Source organism: Carettochelys insculpta, chromosome 1, assembly GCF_033958435.1.
Source record: "Carettochelys insculpta isolate YL-2023 chromosome 1, ASM3395843v1, whole genome shotgun sequence".
In the NCBI taxonomy this organism is placed as follows: Eukaryota; Metazoa; Chordata; order Testudines; family Carettochelyidae; genus Carettochelys; species Carettochelys insculpta.
The window spans coordinates 303,464,890-303,488,236 of record NC_134137.1 but is presented as its reverse complement, the minus strand read 5'-3'; the positions used below and the strand labels follow the sequence as shown (position 1 = coordinate 303,488,236).

Sequence of the window (23,347 nt, the reverse complement as noted above, 5' to 3'; positions counted from 1 at the left end):
TCCTGGTGCCTGAGTGCGGGGGTGAGCCACTGGCATTGCTTCAGAAATGTCTGCCGGCTCATCTGAAAGTTCTGGAGCCAGCGGTCGTCGTCCCACTCTCCAAGCACCAGTCACTCCCACCAGTCGGTGCTGGTGGGGTAGCTCCACAGCCGGCGGCGTGTGCGGCGGGGGCGGGGTGCTGTAGGGTTGGGGGTTGAGTCCTCCTCCCCTGCAGGCAGCTCCTCCTCTGTGGCAAGGAGGTGCTCAGCTGCCTCCTGAATGGCATTGAGCAAGGCAAGCACTCCTCCTACAGGGGCGGCTGGGTGGACCTCTGGCTGCTGCTGCTGCTGGGGGTCCATGACTGCGTCGCTCGAGGTGTGCGTGCCTATGGCTCTGCAGACCGCGTGCTGTGCAGGCTGCGTGTGTCTGGGAGGGGCCCTTTAAGGGAGCGGCTAGCTGTTGCCCCGGAAGCGCTAGTCCGCCCCGTGACCCTGTCTGCAGCTGTTCCTGGCACCCTTATTTCGATGTGTGCTACTTTGGCGTGTAGACGTTCCCTCGCAGCGCCTATTTCGATGTGGTGCTGCGCAACGTCGATGTTGAACGTCGACGTTGCCAGCCCTGGAGGACGTGTAGATGTTATTCATCAAAATAGCCTATTTCGATGTCTCTACATTGAAATAAGCTACTTCGATGTAGTGTTCACGTGTAGACGTAGCTCTCATGGGGTTAGCGGCTTCGACGTCTCGCTGCCTAATGTCGATGTTAACTTCGAAATAGCGCCCAACACATGTAGCCATGACGGGCGCTATTTTGAAGTTGGTGCCGCTACTTCGAAGTAGCGTGCATGTGTAGACGCGGCTTATGTGCTCCACTCTGGCTGCGTGGCTGAGTTGCTTTTAGTGTAACTCACCGCATTCCCTGTTTTCCTGCTGTCCCATCTATAACAATGTCTTGAGAGAAGGAATGTGGGCCTCTGACTTTGGTTCCACTGATCACGATACAGCTTCATTATTTTACAAATGTTATTTTACAAACACTTTTACACACAAGGTCAGTATAAGTGAACCCTGGACACCCAAAGTCCAACCCCATGTCTGTTCTGTCAGAGGTTGGTAACAGTGAACCGAGTTGGAGTCTCATTTTAACCATGGACTCAGATAGTTACATATTTCTTTGGAACAGTTTAGTCTCCTCAACCTGCAACAACACCAGCAGTAACTGATCTTGGTCTGCCAGTCACCATAAACAAACTCTCTGTGGAGTCGCCTCCCTCCCGTTAGGGTTGGCATTTGAATGATCCTCTGTGTCTCCATTCTGTGGCAATGTGTGTAGGTTCTGGCTGGGTGTTGTCTGCTGGCTTGTGTCTCCTGTTCCTTCGCATCATGTGTCCCTCTTGTATAATCATCCCCTATGACCCAGCGGCGATTGCAATCCTCATTACTCCTTTAGTCCATTCCTCTGGTGTGTCTCAAATGGCTGGATTATCACAGAAAAACCTATCTCCTGAGCCGAAAGATTTTTGGCTGATCTTTCACATTCTAGCACCTACTTTCTTGGATTGACGGCCAGCTCCTTTACAGGGTCTTCCAACCTTCTGGCTGCAAAATGTCTTCCCCTCATTGTTGAAATGGCTTGGATACATTCTACCATCACTGACTGCACTGGACAGGTTTGGCATCCCATGGTGGGCTATTCCTGTGTGTGCAGATGCTAACAAAGGATCCGAACTAGAGGTCTGCTTGGTCCTAATTTTAAACCCTGGGCCAACCTCCTGGATAGCTTCATTAAGAGCACTGATGTACATTTCTACCTTTGCACTTCATAAGTAGGAGTGTACGGGCAAGAGTGCGACCTGGAAGGGCTGGAGCAGTTACGCCGGTATCAGTGATTGTGCTGTGAAGTAGGAATTGGGAGAGCAGAATCTCCTTCCTCCTGGCTACAGAGCATCCTCTGAGACAGGTACAGTCAGGGCAAGCTTGGCAGCAGACCAGCACAGAAGGAGCTGGGGATTCTGAAGCCATGACTGGGCAGGGACGTATGAGACTCAGAGCTGAAAGGAGCCTCAGGCAAAACAGTAAGAGATAGGTGATATTAAGAGCTAAGCAGTGGACTGTTTGGCAAATGGAGCCCCTGCAGGGCATAGTAATCAGGCACAGACAGGAGGACATGGGTACAGAACAGGCTCTGTGGAGAGTCTGCCCCTATCTTCCACCTATCTCCCTCTGCTCCCCTCCTCCAGTCCCCGGGCTTCCAACTGCCATTTCAGAGTGCACCTCGAAGTTCTGTTCCCATGCCAATGAAAAACAGAATTGGCACAGTTAGGCTATGTCTGCATAGAAGTATTATTTTGGAACAAGCTATTCCAAAAGGGATTTTCTGGAACAGCTTATTTTGAAATAGTGCAGCTACACCCAAATGTGGGTCTACATGTGCCCCCTCCTTTCAGAGGGGGCACGTTAATGAGGCAGTTCAGAAGGTGCTAATGAGATGCTGACACCTTATTAGCATAATGTCAGCCACATGCAATTCGAAAGTGCCGCTTCTGGAATGCATGCCACCCATGTAGATGGGGACCTTTCAAAAGGACCCCCCTGACTTTGAAAGCCCCTTCTTCCTAAAGCCAAATATGAAGAAGGGGCTTTCAAAGTCAGGGAGTCCTTTTGAAAGGCCCCTGTCCATACAGGAGGCATGCATTCCAAAAGCAGAACTTCCAAATTGTGTGCGGCTTCCATTCATGTCAGCACCTCATTGGCATCTTTCAAACTGCCTCATTAACATGCCCCCTTAAAAGAAGGGGGCACATGGGCATGTGTGGACCCAGATAAAATGCATATTGAAACAGCACTCAACTATTTTGAAATAGAATGTCCACACACAATAAAGCCTATTTCATATTAGAGCTCCTGGAAGCATTATAGCTCATTTTGAAACAGCCCCTCTTCCCTGTCCATATAGCCCCTATTCCACAACATCTATCTTTGAGCTGAATTCCACTTCATACCCAACTAATCTGCTAAGTAAAGGACCTAACAAGCGATAAGTCCTGCACGTAGATCACAAAAAACCCCCACAGCACATACAGTATAGGTGTGTATGTTGCCAAACTGGTGTGTGATAGTATGTTTTTTAACACTTGTCAAACAGATTTTTCTTGGGATGGGAAGCGGGAAGGAAGGAAATGAACCATCAACAGTTATTTCACAAAGGGAGGTGAGGAGTTCACAGACAGTAATTCTCTTTCACAATAAGCTCCATGTTTGAGACAGAGATGCTACTCTCAGTTCCTTCTCTGCTGGTGTGTCATTATTAGTCTTCCCTGCTGTCTGTTCCCTAGTTCTTATCTCTTCAGTTAATCTTGATCTTACAGTTCTTTCATTGTTCGCACCAGAAAAAGAGGAAGAGACGACAGCAGGCTCATGGAGGTAAACAGCTGCATGTTATTTGTAGGACTATGATTTTAATTTCTTCACTCAGTGTTCCATGAGCCTCCATCCCATAGAAGCAACAAAGTTAAGATGACATTATTATATAGGAGAAATGATGTAATAAATCATAATGCATGAATACATAATGGTACTGTTGCTCTGTTGGAACAAATAATGAGAGGTTAATCTTCCACCTTTCTGAATTCACCTTTTTCATTTTAGTTGACTCCAGGGCTGAACTTTGTAGTCTTAATTCTCTGTGCCAGCTGACCAGAGAAACGCAACTTCACAAAGAATCAAAGTCTTCAGAAGTATATATGTGAAACACTGTAAAAGCAAGAGTAATGTAATGCACTCAACATTTCTTGTTAGCATATCCAGTGTAACTAGACATTGTAGGAAGTGCTAATATGCAATGATAGAAACTGCCAAATAAAGCACTTTTGTACTTTTAACTTTTCAAATCTATGACTTTCCAAACAACAAAAGTGAATTGAAGTTAGGGTTCCTTTTGCATTAATGTGATTACAGAATAGAGTGATGACTTTCCAGAACTGCTGCTGCAAGCTATTAATAAACTTTGAAATGGAAAGCTCCCTTCCTGCTGTACAGAAAACATAGGTAAGCACAATTGCCATTTGTTATGAAAGCATGATTAGATGGTGGATTTCTGAAGGTTAAGGCTGCTGCCAAGGATTACAGGTTGAACCTCTCTAATCCAGAACTCTCTCGTCCAGCAAACGCTGTAATCCAGCACAATTTTAGTTAGTCATATGACCACTTTTCACAGTTAACCTTAGACTTAGCTTTCAGCCTTGCAAGGTTAAACAGTTACCCATCAGATCTTGTGTGCAGCAAGATGCCCTCTGTTGAAGATCCAAAGGCATGCTTCAGGAGGAGTGCGAAGAAGATCCCAAACAATGTCGGAGCAAGCACGCATCCTTGTTTGACGCCACTCCTGATTCTGAAAGCATCTGATAATGTGCCGTCATATTGGATGGTTCCTCTCATGTCTTCATGGAATGACTGGATCATCTTGAGTAACCGTGGAGGACGGCCTATCTTGTGGAGCAGTTTGAACAGACCATCCCTGCTGACCAAGTCAAAGGCCTTGGTCAAGTCGATGAAGACTATGTAGAGTGGCTTTCTCTGCTCCCTGCACTTCCCCTGCAGCTGCCTTAGAGAGAAGACCATGTCAACGGTAGACCTCTCTGCGCGGAATCCGCACTGCGATTTGGGGTACACCCTCTCAGCAATCTTCCGGAGTCTGCCAAGGATGACGCGAGCGAACAGTTTACCAGTGACGCTTAGGAGGGAGATTCCACGGTAGTTGTTGCAGTCGCTTCTGTCTCCTTTGTTCTTATACAACGTTACAATATTAGCATCGCGCATATCCTGTGGAACCTTACCCTCTTTCCAGTACAGGCACAGTAGCTCATGTAGGGGTTCCAGGAGTGTGTCCGCGGCACATTTGATTACCGCTGGTGGTATACCATCCTGACGACCAGGGGCCTTTCCTGCTGCAATGCTGTCGATGGCTCTCTTCAGTTCATCCACAGTCGGTTCTTGATCCAGTTCATCCATTACTGGTAGGAGCTCGACGGCATCGAGGGCTGCGTCAACCACAACGTTCTCGCGTGAGTACAGCTTGGAGTAGTGCTCAACCCAGCGCTCCATCTGTTTGGCTTTGTCAGCGATGACGTCACCAGATTTGGATTTCAGAGGTGCCATCTTGTTCTGGGTGCGTCCTAATGCCTTCCTCATACCCTTGTACATTCCTCTGACATTACCAAAGTCGGCACAGGTTTGGATGCTGCTGCATAGCTGGAGCCAGTGGTTGTTGGCACAGCGCTTGGCTGTCTGCTGTACTGTTCTTCTGGCCTCTCTAAGTGCTTGCTGGGTACTCTGGCTCGGTGAGCGTTTGTACTCCAGGAGCGCAGCGCACTTCTTTTCAATGACTGGAATCATCTCATCGGAGTTAGCTTCGAACCAGTCGTTCGTGTTTCTAGCTCTTCTTCCAAACACCAACAAGGCCGTGTTGTAAACTGTATCCCTCAGATGTTGCCATTTGGATGTCGCATCAGCGCCCCCAGGGCCGCTGCGCAGATTTTCCTGGAGGGTCTCTATGAACTTTTCAGCTTTCTCCGAGTTTGCCGTCTTTCTGGAGTCAATGCGGGGCCTTCCAGCAGGTTTAGAGTGGTACAGCTTCTTGGGTCTAAGGTGCGGAAAGTCCTCATCAGAGACATGCTGTTCGCAGACGATGCTGCTGTAGTGTCTCTCACAGAAGACCAGCTTCAAAAACTGCTGGATCAGTTCTCCAAAGCGTGCAAGGACTTTGGGCTTACCATCAGCCTAAAGAAGACAAACGTACTCGGTCAGGATGTTGCTGAATCCCCATCAATCAGCATTGACAACTATACGTTAGAGGTTGTCCACGAGTTCGTTTACCTCGGCTCCACCATCACTGACACTCTGTCGTTGGACACTGAGCTAAATAGGAGGATCGGAAAAGCGGCCACAACTCTTTCCATACTCAGCAAGAGAGTGTGGAATAACAACAAGCTGTACACTCACACCAAAATGCAAGTCTACAGAGCCTGCATCCTCAGCACCCTCCTTTATGGCAGCAAGACTTGGACCCTGTATGCCCATCAGGAAAAGAGGCTGAACGTCTTCCACTTGCGCTGCCTCAGGCGCATCCTTGGAATATCATGGAAGGACAGAGTGACCAACACTGCCGTCCTCGAGCAAGCTGGAATCCCAACCATGCACACCCTCGTCAAGCAGCGTCGAGTCCGCTGGCTTTGCCACGTCCACAGGATGAATGATGGAAGGATTCCAAAAGACATCCTGTATTGTGAACTAGCCTCTGGCAAAAGACCTCCCAGACGCCCCCAGTTGCACTACAAAGATATCTGCAAGAGAGACCTCAGAGAGGTAGACATCGAGCTGGACAACTGGAAAGAAGTAGCAGATGACCGCAGCAGATGGAGGCAGGTGTTACACAAGGGCCTTCAGAAGGGCGAGATGAAGATCAGACAGCTAGCAGAGGAGAAGCGAGCACACAGAAAGCACAATAAGGACTTGCCAGACACCCACTACATCTGCAAGAGATGCAGCAAGGACTGTCACTCTCGTGTGGGTCTTCATAGTTACAATAGATGCTGTAAATGAAGTACTCAATTGAAGCTTTAAAGCGCGCGATCCATAGTCTATGCAGACTGAAGGATGCCTACTACTACTACTACTACTTTTCATGGATATGGCTAAGTTTCCTGTAGTCTCATAAAGTTCCTTGAACGCCAGCAATCCTGGCTCTTAGTGTTCTGCACTGTTATTTAGCTGTAATTTACCCCAAAGTTCTTCAAAGAGCCCATTAAGTGTGGAAGTGTTGGTTATGTGCTACAAAATATAAACCTCCCGTTGTCTGGCAAATTCTCTCATACAGCAAAGCGCAGGTCCCAAGGGCGCTGGACAGAGTGGTTCAACCTGTAGGATAGGCTCCAGTCAGCTATCTGATTTTGTGTATGGACATCTGTGCTAGTCCTGGAGATCACTGATTACCAAAGACTTCATATAGGCCAATGTGCCTGACTGATACCTCAAAATATAAAGTTTCTTTCTTTCTTTCTTTTTTTTTTTTACATGATATGATTGAGGAAAGTCATGAGGGAGTCAGGAGCTCTGAAGGATAAATGTTTACTTTAGGGATTTCTCAAAAGGAGTGTGCACAGTAAAGGGGAAGTATGTCTGATTCAGAGGAAATAAAGATAACGCCACTTTAAGAAATGCTCTGTGTGTGTGTGTGTGTGTGTGTGTGTGTGTGTGTGTGACAGACAGACAGACAGACAGACAGACAGACAGACATTTGTATAAAATCTTGTTCTCTGAGCCACTCCTTCCCAACCCCACTCTGATGGTGGTACTACATGCTCTTTACACTGTTTTATGTTTCTGAACTAAGAACAATTATTTAACTTTATGGATTTATTGCCTGGTTTGCTCATAAAAACATTTTTTTCACCTTTTAAATAACAAAGAACATTCCATTTGTTTTGGAGAGTTTCCTCCCCTGCTGCTTCTGGCCATCCAGTTTCTGGATGACAATTTATCCCCTTTGTTTAGCATCAGCACATAAAGGGTCACAGTAACATTGTATGGGAAGCTACTTCTGCTTCTTGTTGACTTGGTGGCATTATTCCTGGGTAGTTGTTTTGCCTCACTATCTGTTAGGGCCCCAGTTCAGGAAAGCTTTTCAGCATGTGCTTAATTCCATCCCTGTTTAGGACAGCACTTAAGTATGTGCTTAATCTAAAACATGTTTGGGATTTCAGTACATGTTTTCTGAATACGTACTCTTTCCTGAATTGTCTCATAATATTTATGTATAATGAACTGCCGAAAGACACGTCAGTTATATCTTCTTATCCAGAATCTGAATCTCCAGCAAATGCCTGATTATAGATAAAAGATTAAATCAGCTCTGATTAACCTTTTTTATAAGTGCTTGTATGTTTAAAATTATATTAGTATTTTAAAAGTGCCAAATATATATGACATCTCACTCTCCCACACAACTAAACAACTGAACAACTATACTTCAGAAAAGATAGATAGATTTAGGAATTACCAACTAAGTGAGCTCAAAACCTTATCTGCTTTCTTATAAATATTCTTCTGTAGGATTTTCTCATCTTACAACTGATGGGGGTTCTAGGACTTAAACTGATGGCTTCACATTTCATCATTATTTCAAATTATACTGCCTTTTTATCTGCCAAGAAGCATTCTTTACATTTAACTAACATAGCTCAACTAAAAGAGCGTATCTTTGCATGCGCACGTGTTTCATAACTGTTAAAGAGAGGTGTATTCATGTACTTTTTTATGGTGGCTAATTAAAAGAACATATCTGAACAAAGCCTAAGACTTTGCTTTCTATCACATTTCTTGTTTCCTCTGATAATTTCATTAGAGGCATGCCCAGCCCAATAGCTTATGTATATTGAAAAGAGAAGACACGTAGTATAGTCAGACAAATAATTTAATTGATATTTCATTAATGAGCAGATCCTGCATTCTTTACTCAGGTAACGTGAATAAGGCATGTAGGATTGGGCACAGGAATACATATCATAAAGCATCCCTTTTGTTTCCTAAGCATTAATACACCAATTCCATACCTTGTTGCATGTGACGGACTTCTGTTGCTCACAGCCCCATCAGGGATCAACAACTTTCATGATCCAGACCAATGCGATAAATGAGCAGAATACCGTGCTGGTAGCCGAAATTCTCTTCAGATTCAGGATCCTCCAATATAAATTCAGATAAGCTAATGTGACATCTATAAATTGTTACTTTATTGCTACAGTATCATCAGTGTGCTAGGTGTTCACAGACCAGGACTAAGACAAGATCCTTGGAGTAGTAAGTGTTTGTTGTTGAGCACTGTCCATCTTATTTTGTCAATCATATGCCTAACATGCTCAACAAATATTTCTTTTGACACAAACCAAGTCATTGACGAACAATGTGGCATGACTAGTCTTGTGTTCAAAAATTATATTTGACTGGGGATTTAAGAAATCTCTTTCCAAGTCACAGAAGTAACACACCAAATTCCATCCATTTTCAGGAAAAAAAAAAAAAACCTCTGTGTTTGTGGAGTATTAAATACCGACACACTGGATGATAGTCTGATGCACAAGGACAAAGTGGATAAAAGGAGCTGTTACTCCTTTCTGATCACTGTAAAGGGACCAGGTACGTTTACAATCTCCAAGGTAGTAGGGATTGCTCTCTCCTTGTGGCCCCATGGCAGAAGCCCCCTCACCAAGGACAGGAAAGAGAAAGAACAAAGTATGACTATGATCCAGTGAAAATGGCGGACTACAGATGGAAACACACAGATTCCTCTCTCAGAGTGTCTCTCAAAGTTCCCCTAGGAAAGAAGATCTCTGTACCTACCCACAATTCATGGCTGTGCCTAACATGTGCAGGTGAGTTCCTCGTGTACATTTAACTTTTTAAAATATTAAAATTATTTTGACATTCCTTATAAAAATCCAAGCTCTTACATGAAAAATATAAGTACAGTAACTATAAAACTCTAGGAAGCATTACTAAAATATATGCATAATTAAAAATACCACAAGTGCTTCACTTATTTAAATCTGTGGAAAGCATTCACATTCATCATCCAAAATGCACTAAACCCAGCGGCTTCTGCTAAATCCATCTCTTCAGAAAAGCATCCAGTTAAAAAAAATAAATAAATCAAATAACACAGTGACATAAAACAAATGATTTCAGTCTGTGATTACATATCCTTCTGTTCCAACTCTACATAACTAAATACAGACCATGCCCTCTGACTTAATAGAATGAGTTATTTTTATTTTTTATTATATCATTATTTTGTATATCATCATCATAAAGGAATATCCAACTGCAAACCTGTAGCACTTGAAAAGTATTTTAATTACTCAGATGCTACAATGGCAGATGCTCTAAAATCTCTGAGACGGATGATATATTTGATAGATATTGAGTCATATCCATGCCTATGTAGGGTGACAGCACAAGCACTCCAACCCTACTTTGTGGGAGTTAAGTGGGATTTAAGTGTCACTTGTCCTTACACTGGGTTTCTGTAGTAGGGTCAAGTTCCTAACTTATGAATTAGACTTTATATAAATAACATTTCATTTTTTCAGGACAAATATAAATTACATTAATATACACAGTCCAGAATATTGGCATATTGCCAATTTCCATGAACAGTATATCAATGATATGTACTTACCACACACAGATGGAGAAAGGAAGCAAACCCAGTTAAGAAGGCTATCAAAAGAGGAGTATAAAAAGAAAAATAATATAGAGAAGGATGTACACAGCCCTATAAATGAATGGTGTTCTATCTAGCTGGAATGCAGGTTTATATTACAAGTATCAGCCCAGCATCACCACAGCTTAGTCTATTAGACGGTCCATGCTAATTTCAGATCTTTCCTTATTCCTCTTTATCTCTCTTAGAGAGTACTGTATAGAACAACTTTTCAGGTGTTTTTAAGTACACCCTTCTGTATGGAAGTTATTTATTTGAATTAACAGAGAATATATAGAATTTAATTGTTCAGTATAGCTCAACAGTAAGAGGTCTTTCCCATTTCCTAGCATAGATTTGAGAGCAGCAGAAATTAGGTTGTCAATAAGTTTGGGTTATTTTAAGGTTATGGTCGCATATATAACTGCCTGAATGATTTTAAATTAAATTAATCTCAGATTGCTCCCCAATGACTGACTGCCCAGACAGCAGTTATGACCTTGGATGAAGTTTCATAAACAGTGCTATCAGCTTTTTATGTGCAAAGAATTCAGTAGTCTTCCTTCAATCTGCAAGCACTTAAGGAAGTGTGCAGCTCAAGGATGTGAATACTAATTATATGCAAATAAAAAAAGTAATCAGGATGTCGGGTGAAAAGATGGACAAAAACGTAGACTAGTGGGACCCTCTCCCTGGAAATATATTTTCCATGACAATCTAGCTTTTAACCATGAGTCAGTTCAAAACAATTTAAAGATCTAATTGACTAGAAATCAAGATGGGAGCTTAAGAAAAGTAATCTTTTATAACTTGATATTTAGTTGGTCCTATTCAAAACCCACAATGAAACACCAGGGAACATGTTTGTGCAATGTTCTGAGTAAAGAGACACCACAGCAAACTAAGTTCAGCTTCAGATTGAAGAGTACAAACAACAATTTCAAGTCAGTTAAACTTTATGAAAAATATTAACAGAGAGGTAGCTGTGTTCGTCAGTACTCCAACAAAACAAAACATCAGAAATGTAGCACTTTAAAGACTAATGAAATGATTTATTCAGTGATGAACTTTCATAGGACAGACACACTTCTTCAGATCAACCTCATTTACAATACAGACTAAGAACAAAGGACCAAAAAAAATTGCAATAAAAACTGACAAATCAAACACATAGGAAGGTGATGAGGGGATGTTAATTGTCCTGCCTGAAAAATAGTCTTTTAAAATGTTCAGTGAAGTATAAAGATCCATACAGCTACTGTGCTTGTGCTGGAAAGACGGTGAGGTTCCACAGGACATGCGCAACGCTAACATTGTAACGTTGTATAAGAACAAAGGAGACAGAAGCGACTGCAACAACTACCGTGGAATCTCCCTCCTAAGCGTCACTGGTAAACTGTTCGCTCGCGTCATCCTTGGCAGACTCCAGAAGATTGCTGAGAGGGTGTACCCCGAATCGCAGTGCGGATTCCGCGCAGAGAGGCCTACCGTTGACATGGTCTTCTCTCTAAGGAGCTGCAGGAGAAGTGCAGTGAGCAGAGAAAACCACTCTACATAGTCTTCATTGACTTGACCAAAGCTTTTGACTTGGTCAGCAGGGATGGTCTGTTCAAACTGCTCCACAAGATAGGCCGTCCTCCACGGTTACTCAAGATGATCCAGTCGTTCCACGAAGACATGAGAGGAACCATCCAATATGACGGCGCATTATCGGATGCTTTCAGAATCAGGAGCGGCGTCAAACAAGGATGCGTGCTTGCTCCGACATTGTTTGGGATCTTCTTCGCACTCCTCCTGAAGCATGCCTTTGGATCTTCAACAGAGGGCATCTTGCTGCACACAAGATCTGATGGGAAACTGTTTAACCTTGCAAGGCTGAAAGCTAAGTCTAAGGTGCAAGAAGTCCTCATCAGAGACATCCTGTTCGCAGACGATGCTGCTGTAGTGTCTCACACAGAAGACCAGCTTCAAAAACTGCTGGATCAGTTCTCCAAAGCGTGCAAGGACTTTGGGTTAACCATCAGCCTAAAGAAGACAAACATACTCGGTCAGGATGTTGCTGAATCCCGATCAATCAGCACTGACAACTATATGTTAGAGGTCGTCCACGAGTTCATTTACCTCGGGTCCACCATCACTGACACGCTGTCGTTGGACACTGAGCTAAATAGGGGGATCGGAAAAGCGGCCACAACTCTGTCCAGACTCAGCAAGAGAGTGTGGAATAACAACAAGCTGTACACTCACACCAAAATGCAAGTCTACAGAGCCTGCATCCTCAGCACCCTCCTTTATGGCAGCAAGACTTGGACCCTGTATGCCCATCAGGAAAAGAGGCTGAACATCTTCCACTTGCGCTGCCTCAGGCGAATCCTTGGCATATCATGGAAGGACAGAGTGACCAACACCGCCATCCTCGAGCAAGCTGGAATCCCAGCCATGCACACCCTCCTCAGGCAGCGTCGACTCCGCTGGCTTGGCCACGTCCACAGGATGAATGATGGAATAATTCCAAAAGATATCCTGTATGGCGAGCTAGCCTCTGGCAAAAGACCTCCCGGACGCCCCCAGCTGCGTTACAAAGATGTCTGCAAGAGAGACCTCAGAGAGGTAGACATTGAGCTGGACAGTTGGGAAGAACTAGCAGATGACCGCAGCAGATGGAGGCAGGTGTTACACAAGGGCCTTCAGAAGGGCTAGTTGAAGATCAGACAGCTAGCAGAGGAGAAGCGAGCGCACAGAAAGCACAATAAGGACTTGCCAGACACCCACTACATCTGCAAGAGATGCAGCAAGGACTGTCACTCTCGTGTGGGTCTTTATAGTCACAATAGACGCTGTAAATGAAGTCCTCAATTGAAACTTTAAAGGGCGCAATCCATAGTCTATGCAGACTGAAGGATGCCTACTAAAATCCATCCATTATTGAGCGATACAGTGAAGTCTACCTATAAGTGAGGGAATCCATGTGTCAGAAATCTTGGTCAATACTGTACATCTTTGAGAAAGAATATAACAACATGTCTACTAATTTTGGCTTAAATTAAGATTAAGTGCATTTTTCCTCAGTGCAGTCAATAAACACTAACTTCCAGAGCAATTATCGGAGGGGTAGCCATGTTAGTCTGGATCTGTAACAGCAACGAAGGGTCCTGTGGCACCTTACAGACTAACAGAAAAGTTTTGAGCATGAGCTTTCGTGAGCACAGACTCAATTCATCAGATGCTGGTCTTGGAAATCTGCAGGGCCAGGTATAAATAAGCCAGAGCAAGGGTGGGGATAACAAGGTTAGCTCAGTCAGCAAGGGTGAGGCTTACTACCAGCAGTTGATCTGGAGGTGTGAACACCAAGGGAGGGGAAGCTGCTTCTGTATTTAGCCAGCCATTCGCAGTCTTTGTTTAAGCCAGAGCTGAGGGCATCGAATTTGCAGATGAATTGTAGCTCAGAAATTTCTCTTTGGAGTCTGCTCCTGAAATTTCTTTGCTGTAGGATAGCTATCCTATCCTTTGCTGCTATCCTACAGCAAAGAAATTTCAGGAGCAGACTCCAAAGAGAAATTTCTGAGCTGCAATTCATCTGCAAATTCGATGCCCTCAGCTCTGGCTTAAACAAAGACTGCGAATGGCTGGCTAAATACAGAAGCAGCTTCCCCTCCCTTGGTGTTCACACCTCCAGATCAACTGCTGGTAGTAAGCCTCACCCTTGCTGACTGAGCTAACCTTGTTATCCCCACCCTTGCTCTGGCTTATTTATACCTGGCCCTGCAGATTTCCAAGACCAGCATCTGATGAATTGAGTCTGTGCTCACGAAAGCTCATGCTCAAAACTTTTCTGTTAGTCTGTAAGGTGCCACAGGACCCTTTGCTGCTGTTCCAGAACAATGTCTTTTTACATTTCTTGAAACTTTCCCTGGGACAGGAGAACTGCTTTCTGCCCACCTGTATGGCCAATGATAATGACAGGCAGAGCAACAGATGTGCTACTGAGGGGAGGGATAGAAGGTTGGTGCAGCGAGAATAGGGATGGTGTTTGGTCTGAGGGACATATAATTGTGGGGACCTAAGTTTGGTGGGTAACTGGCAGAGGACATGTGCTGGGGAGGGTGATATGAGGATGATGAGTCTCGGAAAACCCATCCTCTGACAAGTAGGATTTATCTTTGTTGAGAAGTCCTAGAATACGTTCTGTGAGGATTCTCGTGCATGGGGAGACTTGGGCTTGTAACTGATGGGCCTGGACACTCAGACTGGCCATAGTTTGATAGTGGCAGAAAGGCAGCAGTCTTCCTCCTGTAGATTTTGGGGACCATTCCTTGATTTGGAGAAGGCAAAAATCCTTCATATCCCCCTCCCACAAAAAAAGGAAGATCAGGGAGGGCAGTGCAGTCCTCCCCAGCCAAAAGACAGCTGGGAAAAAGCTGGTGAATGCCATCCTGAAGACTGTAAGGGTACATGAGGAGTCCTAAGTAGAGGTTTATTTGGAAGGTGTGATTGGCTTATGGTGATCCAATGACATGGAGTTTGAGAGCCCAGGCATTCTAGAGACAAGCCTTAGGGGTCTTTAGCAAGGACGGTTTTTCTGATGAGCTCAGTGGAGTACTGGTGGTGGCATGGGGAGAGGGTATTGGACTGATCTGCACTGTAGCAGGAGGTGTGGTGCAATGCTCTCAAAGGAAGGCTGAGGTTTGAGATGATCATGAGTGACAGAGGGCCTACAATGAGGGAGTGGAGGCAGGAGGCGAGTGGGGTTCTGCAAGCAGGAGATGTCGGGTCATTGGGTAGCAAGGCTGCAGCAGTGAGGCACTGGCAAGTGAATGTGCTCCCCAAAACCAACAGCTCAGTAGCACAGTAGCACATTCCTATGGTCCAGATTAAGCAAAGACTGCAAAATGATTAAACTTTAAATTTTAATTGTTGTCCTAGCCTCCTTCACAGTTGTCCCTAAATGGTGCTTCTCCCACGTTGTGTGTTTCTCAACCTCCAACCTCTGGCTCTATGTAAATCACTATAGAGTCAAAGAACCTTTAGGTTAGGTAAGACTGGTCATCTAGTCTAAGCATTGCCAAGATTCAGGATTTATTATCTCTAAACCATACAAGACAGATAGCGATGCAGCCTCTTTCTGAAAACCTCCAGCGAAGTAGATTCTACATATCACCTAGGAAGTTTCTTCCATTGTCGTTACAGCTAGGAAGTTATTACTGAGATTTAATTTAAAGTGGTGATGCTGTAGCTTGAGCCCACTGCCTCTTGTCCTGCCCTTTGTGTAAAAGAGAACAATTTTCTCCATCTTTTTCATGTCAGCCTTTCAGATACTTGAAGGTGGCTACCACGAACCCTTCTGAATTTCCTCTTTTCCAAAATAAACAGAACCAGTTCTTTCAGCCTTTGCTTATATGGTTTGCGTGCCATCTCTATGATTAACTTTGCTGCTTGCTCTGGATTCTTTCTAATTTCTTTACATCTTTCCTGTACAGTGGTGACCAAAACTGAGCACAATATTCCAGATGAGGCCTAACCAGCACCAAGCAGAATGGTACTATCACTTCCTGTGACTTGCATGCTATGTCTCTGATAATGCAGTCCAAAACTGCGTTTGTTTTTACAAGAATATCACATTACTAACTTCTTGTGGTTATGATCCACCACAATTCCCAGATCATTCTCAGTAGTGTTGTTGCTAAGCCAGTTGTCCCCCATTTGTGCATTTGGTTTTTCTTTCATGAGTTTAGCCTCTCACAATTGTCTTCACTGTAAATTTTTTTGCTGTCTATATCCCAGTTCTCCAGTTTATCAAGATACCTTTGAATTTTACTTCTTTCCTCCAATGTGTGTGCCACGTCTCTTAGCTTTGTGTCATGTCCAAATCTGATCAGTATGTGCTCTATTCCTATATCCAGATCATTAATAAAGATGTAAAGTATCACAGGACACAGAATAGATCCCTGTGGAATCCCACTTGAGACCACCTCCTAATCTGGCATCATTCTATTAATAGTTACTCTTTGTTTACAACTGTTTAACCAATTGTTAACCAATTACCATTATGTATCCACTTAATGGTAATTCAGAGTCTGCAACTCTACAGCTTATATATGAGAATGTTATATAGGACTGTGTCAAAAGCCTTGCAAATTCCAGGTATATTATATCCACCATATCCCACCAGCTGATATGTATAATGGGCTTTTTCCCCTGCTAAATCTCTTGAATGTTTACCCACCCTACAACTTCAGCCTCACAGCAGTGGTTCTCAACTGCACCTCTTTCAGGAGTCACATATGTCTTGTGTACCCCAAGTTTCATGTAATTTAAAAATACTTTCTTACAAAATCAGACATAGAAATATTGAAGTGTCACAGCACACTATCACTGAAAAAAGCAATCATGTTCTCATTTTTATCATATAATTATAAAATAAATCAATTTGGATATAAATATAATACTTAAATTTCAGTGTATAGTACATGGAGCAGTATGAACAAACCATTGTGTGAAATTTTAGTTCGTACTGAATTTGCTAATGCTTTTTTAGGGAGCCTGTTATAAAACAAAGCTAGTATATGAATGAGCTGATGTATTCCTGGAAGATCTCTCAGTAGTCCCAAGGGCACATGTTCCCCTACGAACCACTGCTCTACAGAAACTCCCAATGCTGCATCTGCCCTAGTAGCTACATCACATCACATTCCCACCCCAGGACATATGCTATCTCCCTCCTTGCCCCATCCAATGCTCAGACCTAAAGGGAGATGTCTGTGAAATTAAACTGTGATTAAAATTTCCATTATCCTGGAAATTTCCTGTATGTATTAGATTCCAAGAGACACAGATGGTTGCGCAGGTAGAGAGTGACATGCTGACAGGAATTAAGGAAGTGAATTCTTATCCTTTAGACAGAAGTAATCTTCCAGAATTATATCCTACTCCAGCCAGTCACAGAAAAAGGAAAGTCACCTTTAAATGTTGATTTATTTTAACTCATGTTTTTTCTTATTTACCTGGGATGGGGTTTAATAAAAACACAACTGTGCATAAGAACTTATTTTTGTGTGTATGTATGATGACACATTCCAGGATAGTAATTAAGATTTTACAGATGTGAATTACCCACAGAAGGCTAGATTTCAGCATTCCTTCATTGCTCAGAAGAGGTGGCAGTGCATGGGCACACTGCCCCCAAATAGTCCATGGAATAATTCCTTCCCCATGATCTTCTGAATTACTATACACCTTAAAGGACTGCACTTTACTCTCCATGCTACACTGATTGCTCCATGGGAGAGCATGGAGCTGATGTGGGTGTATGGCATTTCCCAGCAGGTACTAAAACTGTCTTGACCTTAGCAGGACCGAGGCAGACTCAGGAGGAGCCTTACTCTTTCTCATCTGATAAAAGGAAAAAGAAAGAGAGAGAGAGCTTGTCTTCCCTGATTACAGAAATCTTGCTGCCCCAGAGGGAGTCCCATCTTCCCTGGTTGATAAGGGGAGGACTCGAGTGAAAATATGTAGGGACACTGGGTCTCGATGAGATGTTTTTAGAGCTCTCAGCCTCCCTGATAACTGAAGTAGCAGCAGCCCCTGAAAGATGACTGTGTGCCCACTGCAAAAGTGGCCTTTTTTGGGACAAGAATACGTCAGACATATTTATTTTTCCTTGTTGCATACAATTCCCTTGTGGTATACCACTCATGCATCTCAACCACATTAACCATGAGTCCTGCTAGGAGCCACTGAAATTGATGAACCCCCTCTCTTATTTTCATCCTCTTCAGCCACCAGGCTAGAGGAGGACATTTTGGCTCTTAACTTGCACCTTTATAATAAAGTGGTAGGTAGGCACACCACGGCCCCCATCAAGTGGAATCTTAATTCTGACTAATACAGGAGAAGACAGAGCATTTAAAAAAAGTTTCAATAACAAACAGGAATGCAACAGGATCATAATATTGAAATACCTAATAATTCTCTTTGAAAAAGCAATGCATGCTAATGGATCACCATCGGGTCAACCCTTCATCGAAAACAGATTTCCCCTGCTTAATGCATACAATCTTGGGATGCAACTGTACACAGTAGATTTCTAAGGACACTGGGGGAACATGTATTCTCCTTAACTTTCTATATTATCAGTACTTTATTTCAGTAATAATTTCATTTTATTTCTTTTGTCTGAGTATCTTATTAAAAATCCACCTAATGCATGGTAAAGTTGGGATGAGTACCACAACAGTTGCTATGCTCTCAATTAGGTGCCAGCAATGCCAGAGTCCTCTAAATTAAAATCTCAAACTGCTCTTTGCTTTGTGTTTTGAGTCCATCTTAATCTTCTAGAAAGAGTATTTTTAATACCAAGACACTGCCCTAAACCATTCTCTACAAAGTAAAGGCTTTTCAAATTGTTTGGGGTTCAAACACACAGGAAACATATTAGAAAGAAAAACGTCCTAATACTTAAGAGTCCTGTCCAGGGAGCATGTCTGCTCTCATAAACTGGAATTCATAAAGAAGAAAAAACAAACAATAAAGCAAGTTATTTCCCCCTCTGCAAAAAACAAATATTTTAGGGTACCTTATTATGGTTGCATATGTATTTTCAATTATATCAATTCAGAAATCATTTCTTGTTGTTGCCTGATATGACTGGGCAGGAAGTCTAATTTTACCACCTTGTGGCAGAAGTTTATTTTTAGCATAGCTTCAAGCCTTCCGCACCCCTTTTTTATCTCTTTTGTAGGTGATTATACAAAGAGAAGGATAAAAAGGTGCAGCTGTCACTGTATGAAGGGTGGAAAAGATTAATCAGTGTTGTCATCAATGCCAGAAGCAACTAGATGTCTGCAAGAATAGTACACAAGCTGGTCTATATAGAAATAATATTAATAATAGCAAATACAGCAAATTGCAGCACACTCCCACTTCCATCCCCCCAACTCCAAAAATCAGATTTTTCACACAGCTGATTTTCCTTTTCTTAGAGGTTTAGCTATGCAAAAGCAAGGCCACCACTGACCCAGTAACTAGAATTGCCTCTCTATGCCAAGCAGGAACTCTCCGGCTGTACTTGAGATGCCAGTATAGAGACATGCTGGAAAGCAATGCACGAGAGATGCTAGCACCAGACGCTGGACCAGAGAGCAAGTTAGCAGAGAAAAGCTAGCGCAGAAAGGCTGCTGAAGCGGATGCTACCGAGAGTGACAGCCCAGAGATGCCGGTGTTGCACTATGCTAGAGTGGCACTGTACTATCCCCTTCCCCGGTACTCTGCTGACCCCGGCTCCTGCTGCCTCCTCCAGGTGCCACCCCTACCGCAGCCTGCCAAACCCTTCTCCCACTCTAAGAAAGTTTGGGCTCTGCTCCACTTTCACCTCCCAGTCACCTGCAGCCCGCACTGCCACGGCAGGCAGCGTCCCGCATCCCCGCAGCCCTGCGCTCCGGCTGCGGCTTGCCTCCCGAGAGCCCCGCCGGGGCCAGGCTGCAACCCAATGCGCCGGCCGGGGACGGCTCGGCGGGAGACCCCAGCCGCCTCTCGCAGCCCCTGGTGGGAACGGTTCCGCACTCCGGGCGCGAGCAAGCCCTGCCCGAGCCGCTCCCCGGCGGCGGCGGCAGCCGCCCTTACCTCGGTCCAACGTGAGCGGCTGGACCACTGTCAGCGTCGCCATGTCTGCGGCGGCTGCAGCCGGAGTGAGGCTCTGCTCAGGCGGCGGCGGCGTGCGGGGAGCCGAGGAGGAGGAGACAGGGAGGGCTGGTGGAGGCCGAGGGCTGCTGGGCGGCGAGGCGCGCTAGCCACATGCAGGCAGGCGGGGCTGACTCCGCCCGGCCCGCGGCGCGCGTGCTCCCAGATGTGCGCTGCCGCCGCCGCCGCAGCAAACTTAGCTCGCCCAGCCCGGGCGGGGAAAGGCGCGGACTGGCGGGAGATGTAGCAATGGCCGGAGTGGGCGCCGGACTGGAGCCCCAGGGAGGGAGGAGGCGCCAGCGGCAGCCAGACCCGAGGGCTCGGGGAGCAGGCAGCCTCCGGCGTCGTCTCCCCAGTCTGCCGCCCTCTGGCGTCGGCGATGAAGTGCGGGCTCCGGCAGAGGGTAGGGCGGGGCGACGGACCCTGGCGCGCGGTGCCTGGCGTGTGGGGAGGAGGCCAAGGGTGTGAAGCGGCGATCACCCTGTCCCGCAGAGGAGGCGGCGGAGGAGGCAGCGGCGGCGGCAGGGAAGAGCCCCTTCCGAAGGGGTGTACTTGGGTGGCTCCAGCACCATCCTTAAAATGGGGACCTAAGGGCCATAGAAACTGAATAACACGCTGAAGGTCTCATGGAGGCTATATACAAAGCCAGGAAGTGAACCAAGGTCTCCTGGGTACCAGGCCAGTGCTCCAGCTGGACGCTTAGGCTTACTTTGGTTGCAAAAACACTTAAGGCTCGTTTTCAGCAAGTTATCCTTCTCCAGTTTTTACCTACTAGGCTGAAAGTTGGCCAGGTTAGAGGTCAGTCCTGGAGTACAGAGTTCTGTAATCTGGAAAAGAAAATGGTTCAGCCATTCGTGAAAACATTTTCCAATAATAATAAAAGTTCAGCGACTCTTGGTTTTTTTTTTTTAACTAGCTTTCATGCCTCAGTGGCTGGAGAGAAAAGATAGGCATTTGGCAGAGAGCAATCCCAAGTCACATGTGTGCCAAAGATTTGTAAACAGGACGTGGGTATTTCTCTTGTGGTCTCTTAATAGCTTCCTAACAGTTATGTGCATGCATAAACTAGGCTAGAGGATCTCAAGCATCATTGTACTGGGATCCTGTTCTGACAAAAAAATTACTGCATGACTCCAAGAGTGAGGATCAGGGACCAAGCCCCAAGCCCCATCACCTGGGTCAGTGGGCCAAAGCCCAAGTGTCACTGCACTGAATCAGGGATGGGATCAAAGACCAAAAAGCTTCAGCCCGTTTGGACTCAGCCCCATGCTGTGTGGCTTGGGCTGTGTTCTCCAGCACTAAAATGCCAGCCTTGTGAAAGCCTATTTAAAGGGGGCTACCAATCTCTTTAGGGACCCGACTCACAGTTTGAAAACTGCCAAACTAGGTAATCCGAAGGCAGTTCAGCCATCTTCCTTCTCAGGAGTGACTGTGTGTATGGATGATGATGATAGCTAAAGATCTGCTGCAGCCTGTCGTATGAGAGATGAGGTGGCAGAGAAGGGTTTGCATGAAATGAGGCAAGGACTGCTTTCTCACTGAATGCTCTGCTGTGCGATACATGCATTTTGCTGGTGTCCAGTACATAGTTAAACCTGGAGGAATTTGTTTCTTTATTTTCCCTTTAAAATATGTAAGAAAAGCTGTATAAAAGATATTGCATTACAAGAAAGTTACAGTTGCAAAGTGAACTTCAGAGAGCACAGACGTGAAAATTAAATTCAAGCAATAAAAGAATTATTACTTGAATATTTTATCACAAATTTTGTGTTTTTATAATCAGGTGAGTGTAAGAGAATAAATTTAAGAGAGTAAATAAGAGAATAAATTTAAGACACATTTGGTCCTCAGACAGATGAGTTAAAAATAAAAACTCTTGTGTGTAGTAAACATAATACTCAAATCAGTTTGGGTGTGTTGACAAGAAAATGTTTTAATTGGCTACAATGCTGAAATTTTAAAAATCAGTTACTGGCAGAAAGTCAATTATCTTAACCTAAATTAGCATAAGGATTTTTATTATGTAGATTTTATGTATTTGCATAGCAGCTGGATTGACATAAAATGTTACAGCTCCTGTTAAGCTGTCATATTGCTATATAGGGGATTCATAGTCTTAAACTGAGAAGAATGTACACATTTGGAACTATAACAGCCTAATGTGACTAGTCTCAAACTGTTGTGACACTTTTAAAAAACCTATTATGGGAAGTATGGTTAAATAATTTTAAAACACACTGCCTAGCTAATTAAGCAATAACGTTTTTCCTCTAGGTTTTCAGGACCCTTGAGACTCTTTTTAAATTAAACACAGACATTTTAAAACAATACAAATATTAAATTATGTGGCCTGTTAATAAACCTATAATAGATACACCATATGGATGAATTACCAAGATCCAGCTCTTAAAAAAAAATAGTAGTCTGACATATGCCTCTCTTTTACCTGTACTTCAGAGGAGAGGAGCTTCCTATGGAAAGAATCAGTAGGACAACTTTGCACCTTTCTGGATGCCCTTTTATGACTGCTTTTAGGTGGACAGGTCAGTTGTCCTATGCCATACAGCCTGATGAATACTTGAATGAAGACTTCTACCAATCCCAGCTTTCCCTTTGAAAGTGTTGTTGCTGAGGCACAGTGTGACGGACTCAGCTTTAGATTCAGTGTCCTATTTCTGATTAAATTTCACTTTGGGTTGTTACGTTCTGCCTACCTAAATTTCCCCTGTAGTTTCAGTTGTCTACTATCTACTGTTCATTTCATGCCACATCCTTTGATATCACCATGTATTTCATCTCAGGAATTTCAATCATCGATAAATCGATTGTTCAGAATATAACACAGGCATAAATCTCCTCTTCTCCTTTTGTAAAACAAATAAAGTGTTAGATGTGCTTCCAGTGCTCTCAAACAGTAACAGCCTGACAACTGTGGAGACTAAAGTTCAATATTTATTCTCAAGAAAATCTACGGTAGCACTGGCTTCTCTTTGTTGGAGGCTGGTCATGCTAGCCCTCTGCATGGAACTGTTTGCTTCAATGAAAACTCCATGCACAAAGGGATTTTCAAGGTCATTTGTGCAGTTTGTAAAAGGGATCATTTGTGACTAAAAGTGCATTATGGGCCTTTGCTTTAAATATTCTTGCTGACATTGGTTTCATTCTGAAGCCACCATTGTTTTTCAATGAAAATATAAGCAAAGATGCTAGACCTAAGATTCAGGGCCTACCAGTTTCTCACTTCTTTCCAACCTGGTCATTAACATTTGCTTTGGAATGAATTCCAACATACAGTTATAGCTGGGGAGAGCACCCTCTTTCTCTTTATTTAATTCATCAGACCAGTTCCAGGGTGTTTCTAAAATGTGTGTGGAATTTGGCTTATGGCACAGTTTGTTTATCAGGCAGAAAATTGTGTCTTCTTCCAGAGGGATTT

The 23,347-nt window shown here is 44.1% G+C and overlaps 1 protein-coding gene and 1 long non-coding RNA gene across 3 annotated transcripts in view; both read right to left on the bottom strand.

Moving 5' to 3' along the window:
• LIN7A (lin-7 homolog A, crumbs cell polarity complex component) overlaps window positions 1-20,648 on the bottom strand; it is a 99,582-nt gene extending 78,934 nt beyond the window's left edge. For both annotated transcript variants that reach the window (XM_075012284.1, XM_075012277.1), the window contains exon 1: window positions 19,855-20,648. In XM_075012284.1, the coding sequence (XP_074868385.1) occupies window positions 19,855-19,897 (43 nt within the window). In that variant the 5' untranslated portion in view covers window positions 19,898-20,648. The remainder of the gene's footprint in view (window positions 1-19,854) is intronic.
• Window positions 3,613-8,632, bottom strand: LOC142007387 (uncharacterized). Its single transcript, XR_012643924.1, has 3 exons — window positions 8,588-8,632; window positions 7,761-7,858; window positions 3,613-3,731 (listed from the first exon to the last, which is right to left on the bottom strand). It is a non-coding gene; the product is annotated as an uncharacterized LOC142007387 (long non-coding RNA).
• Window positions 20,649-23,347: the final 2,699 nt, after the last annotated feature.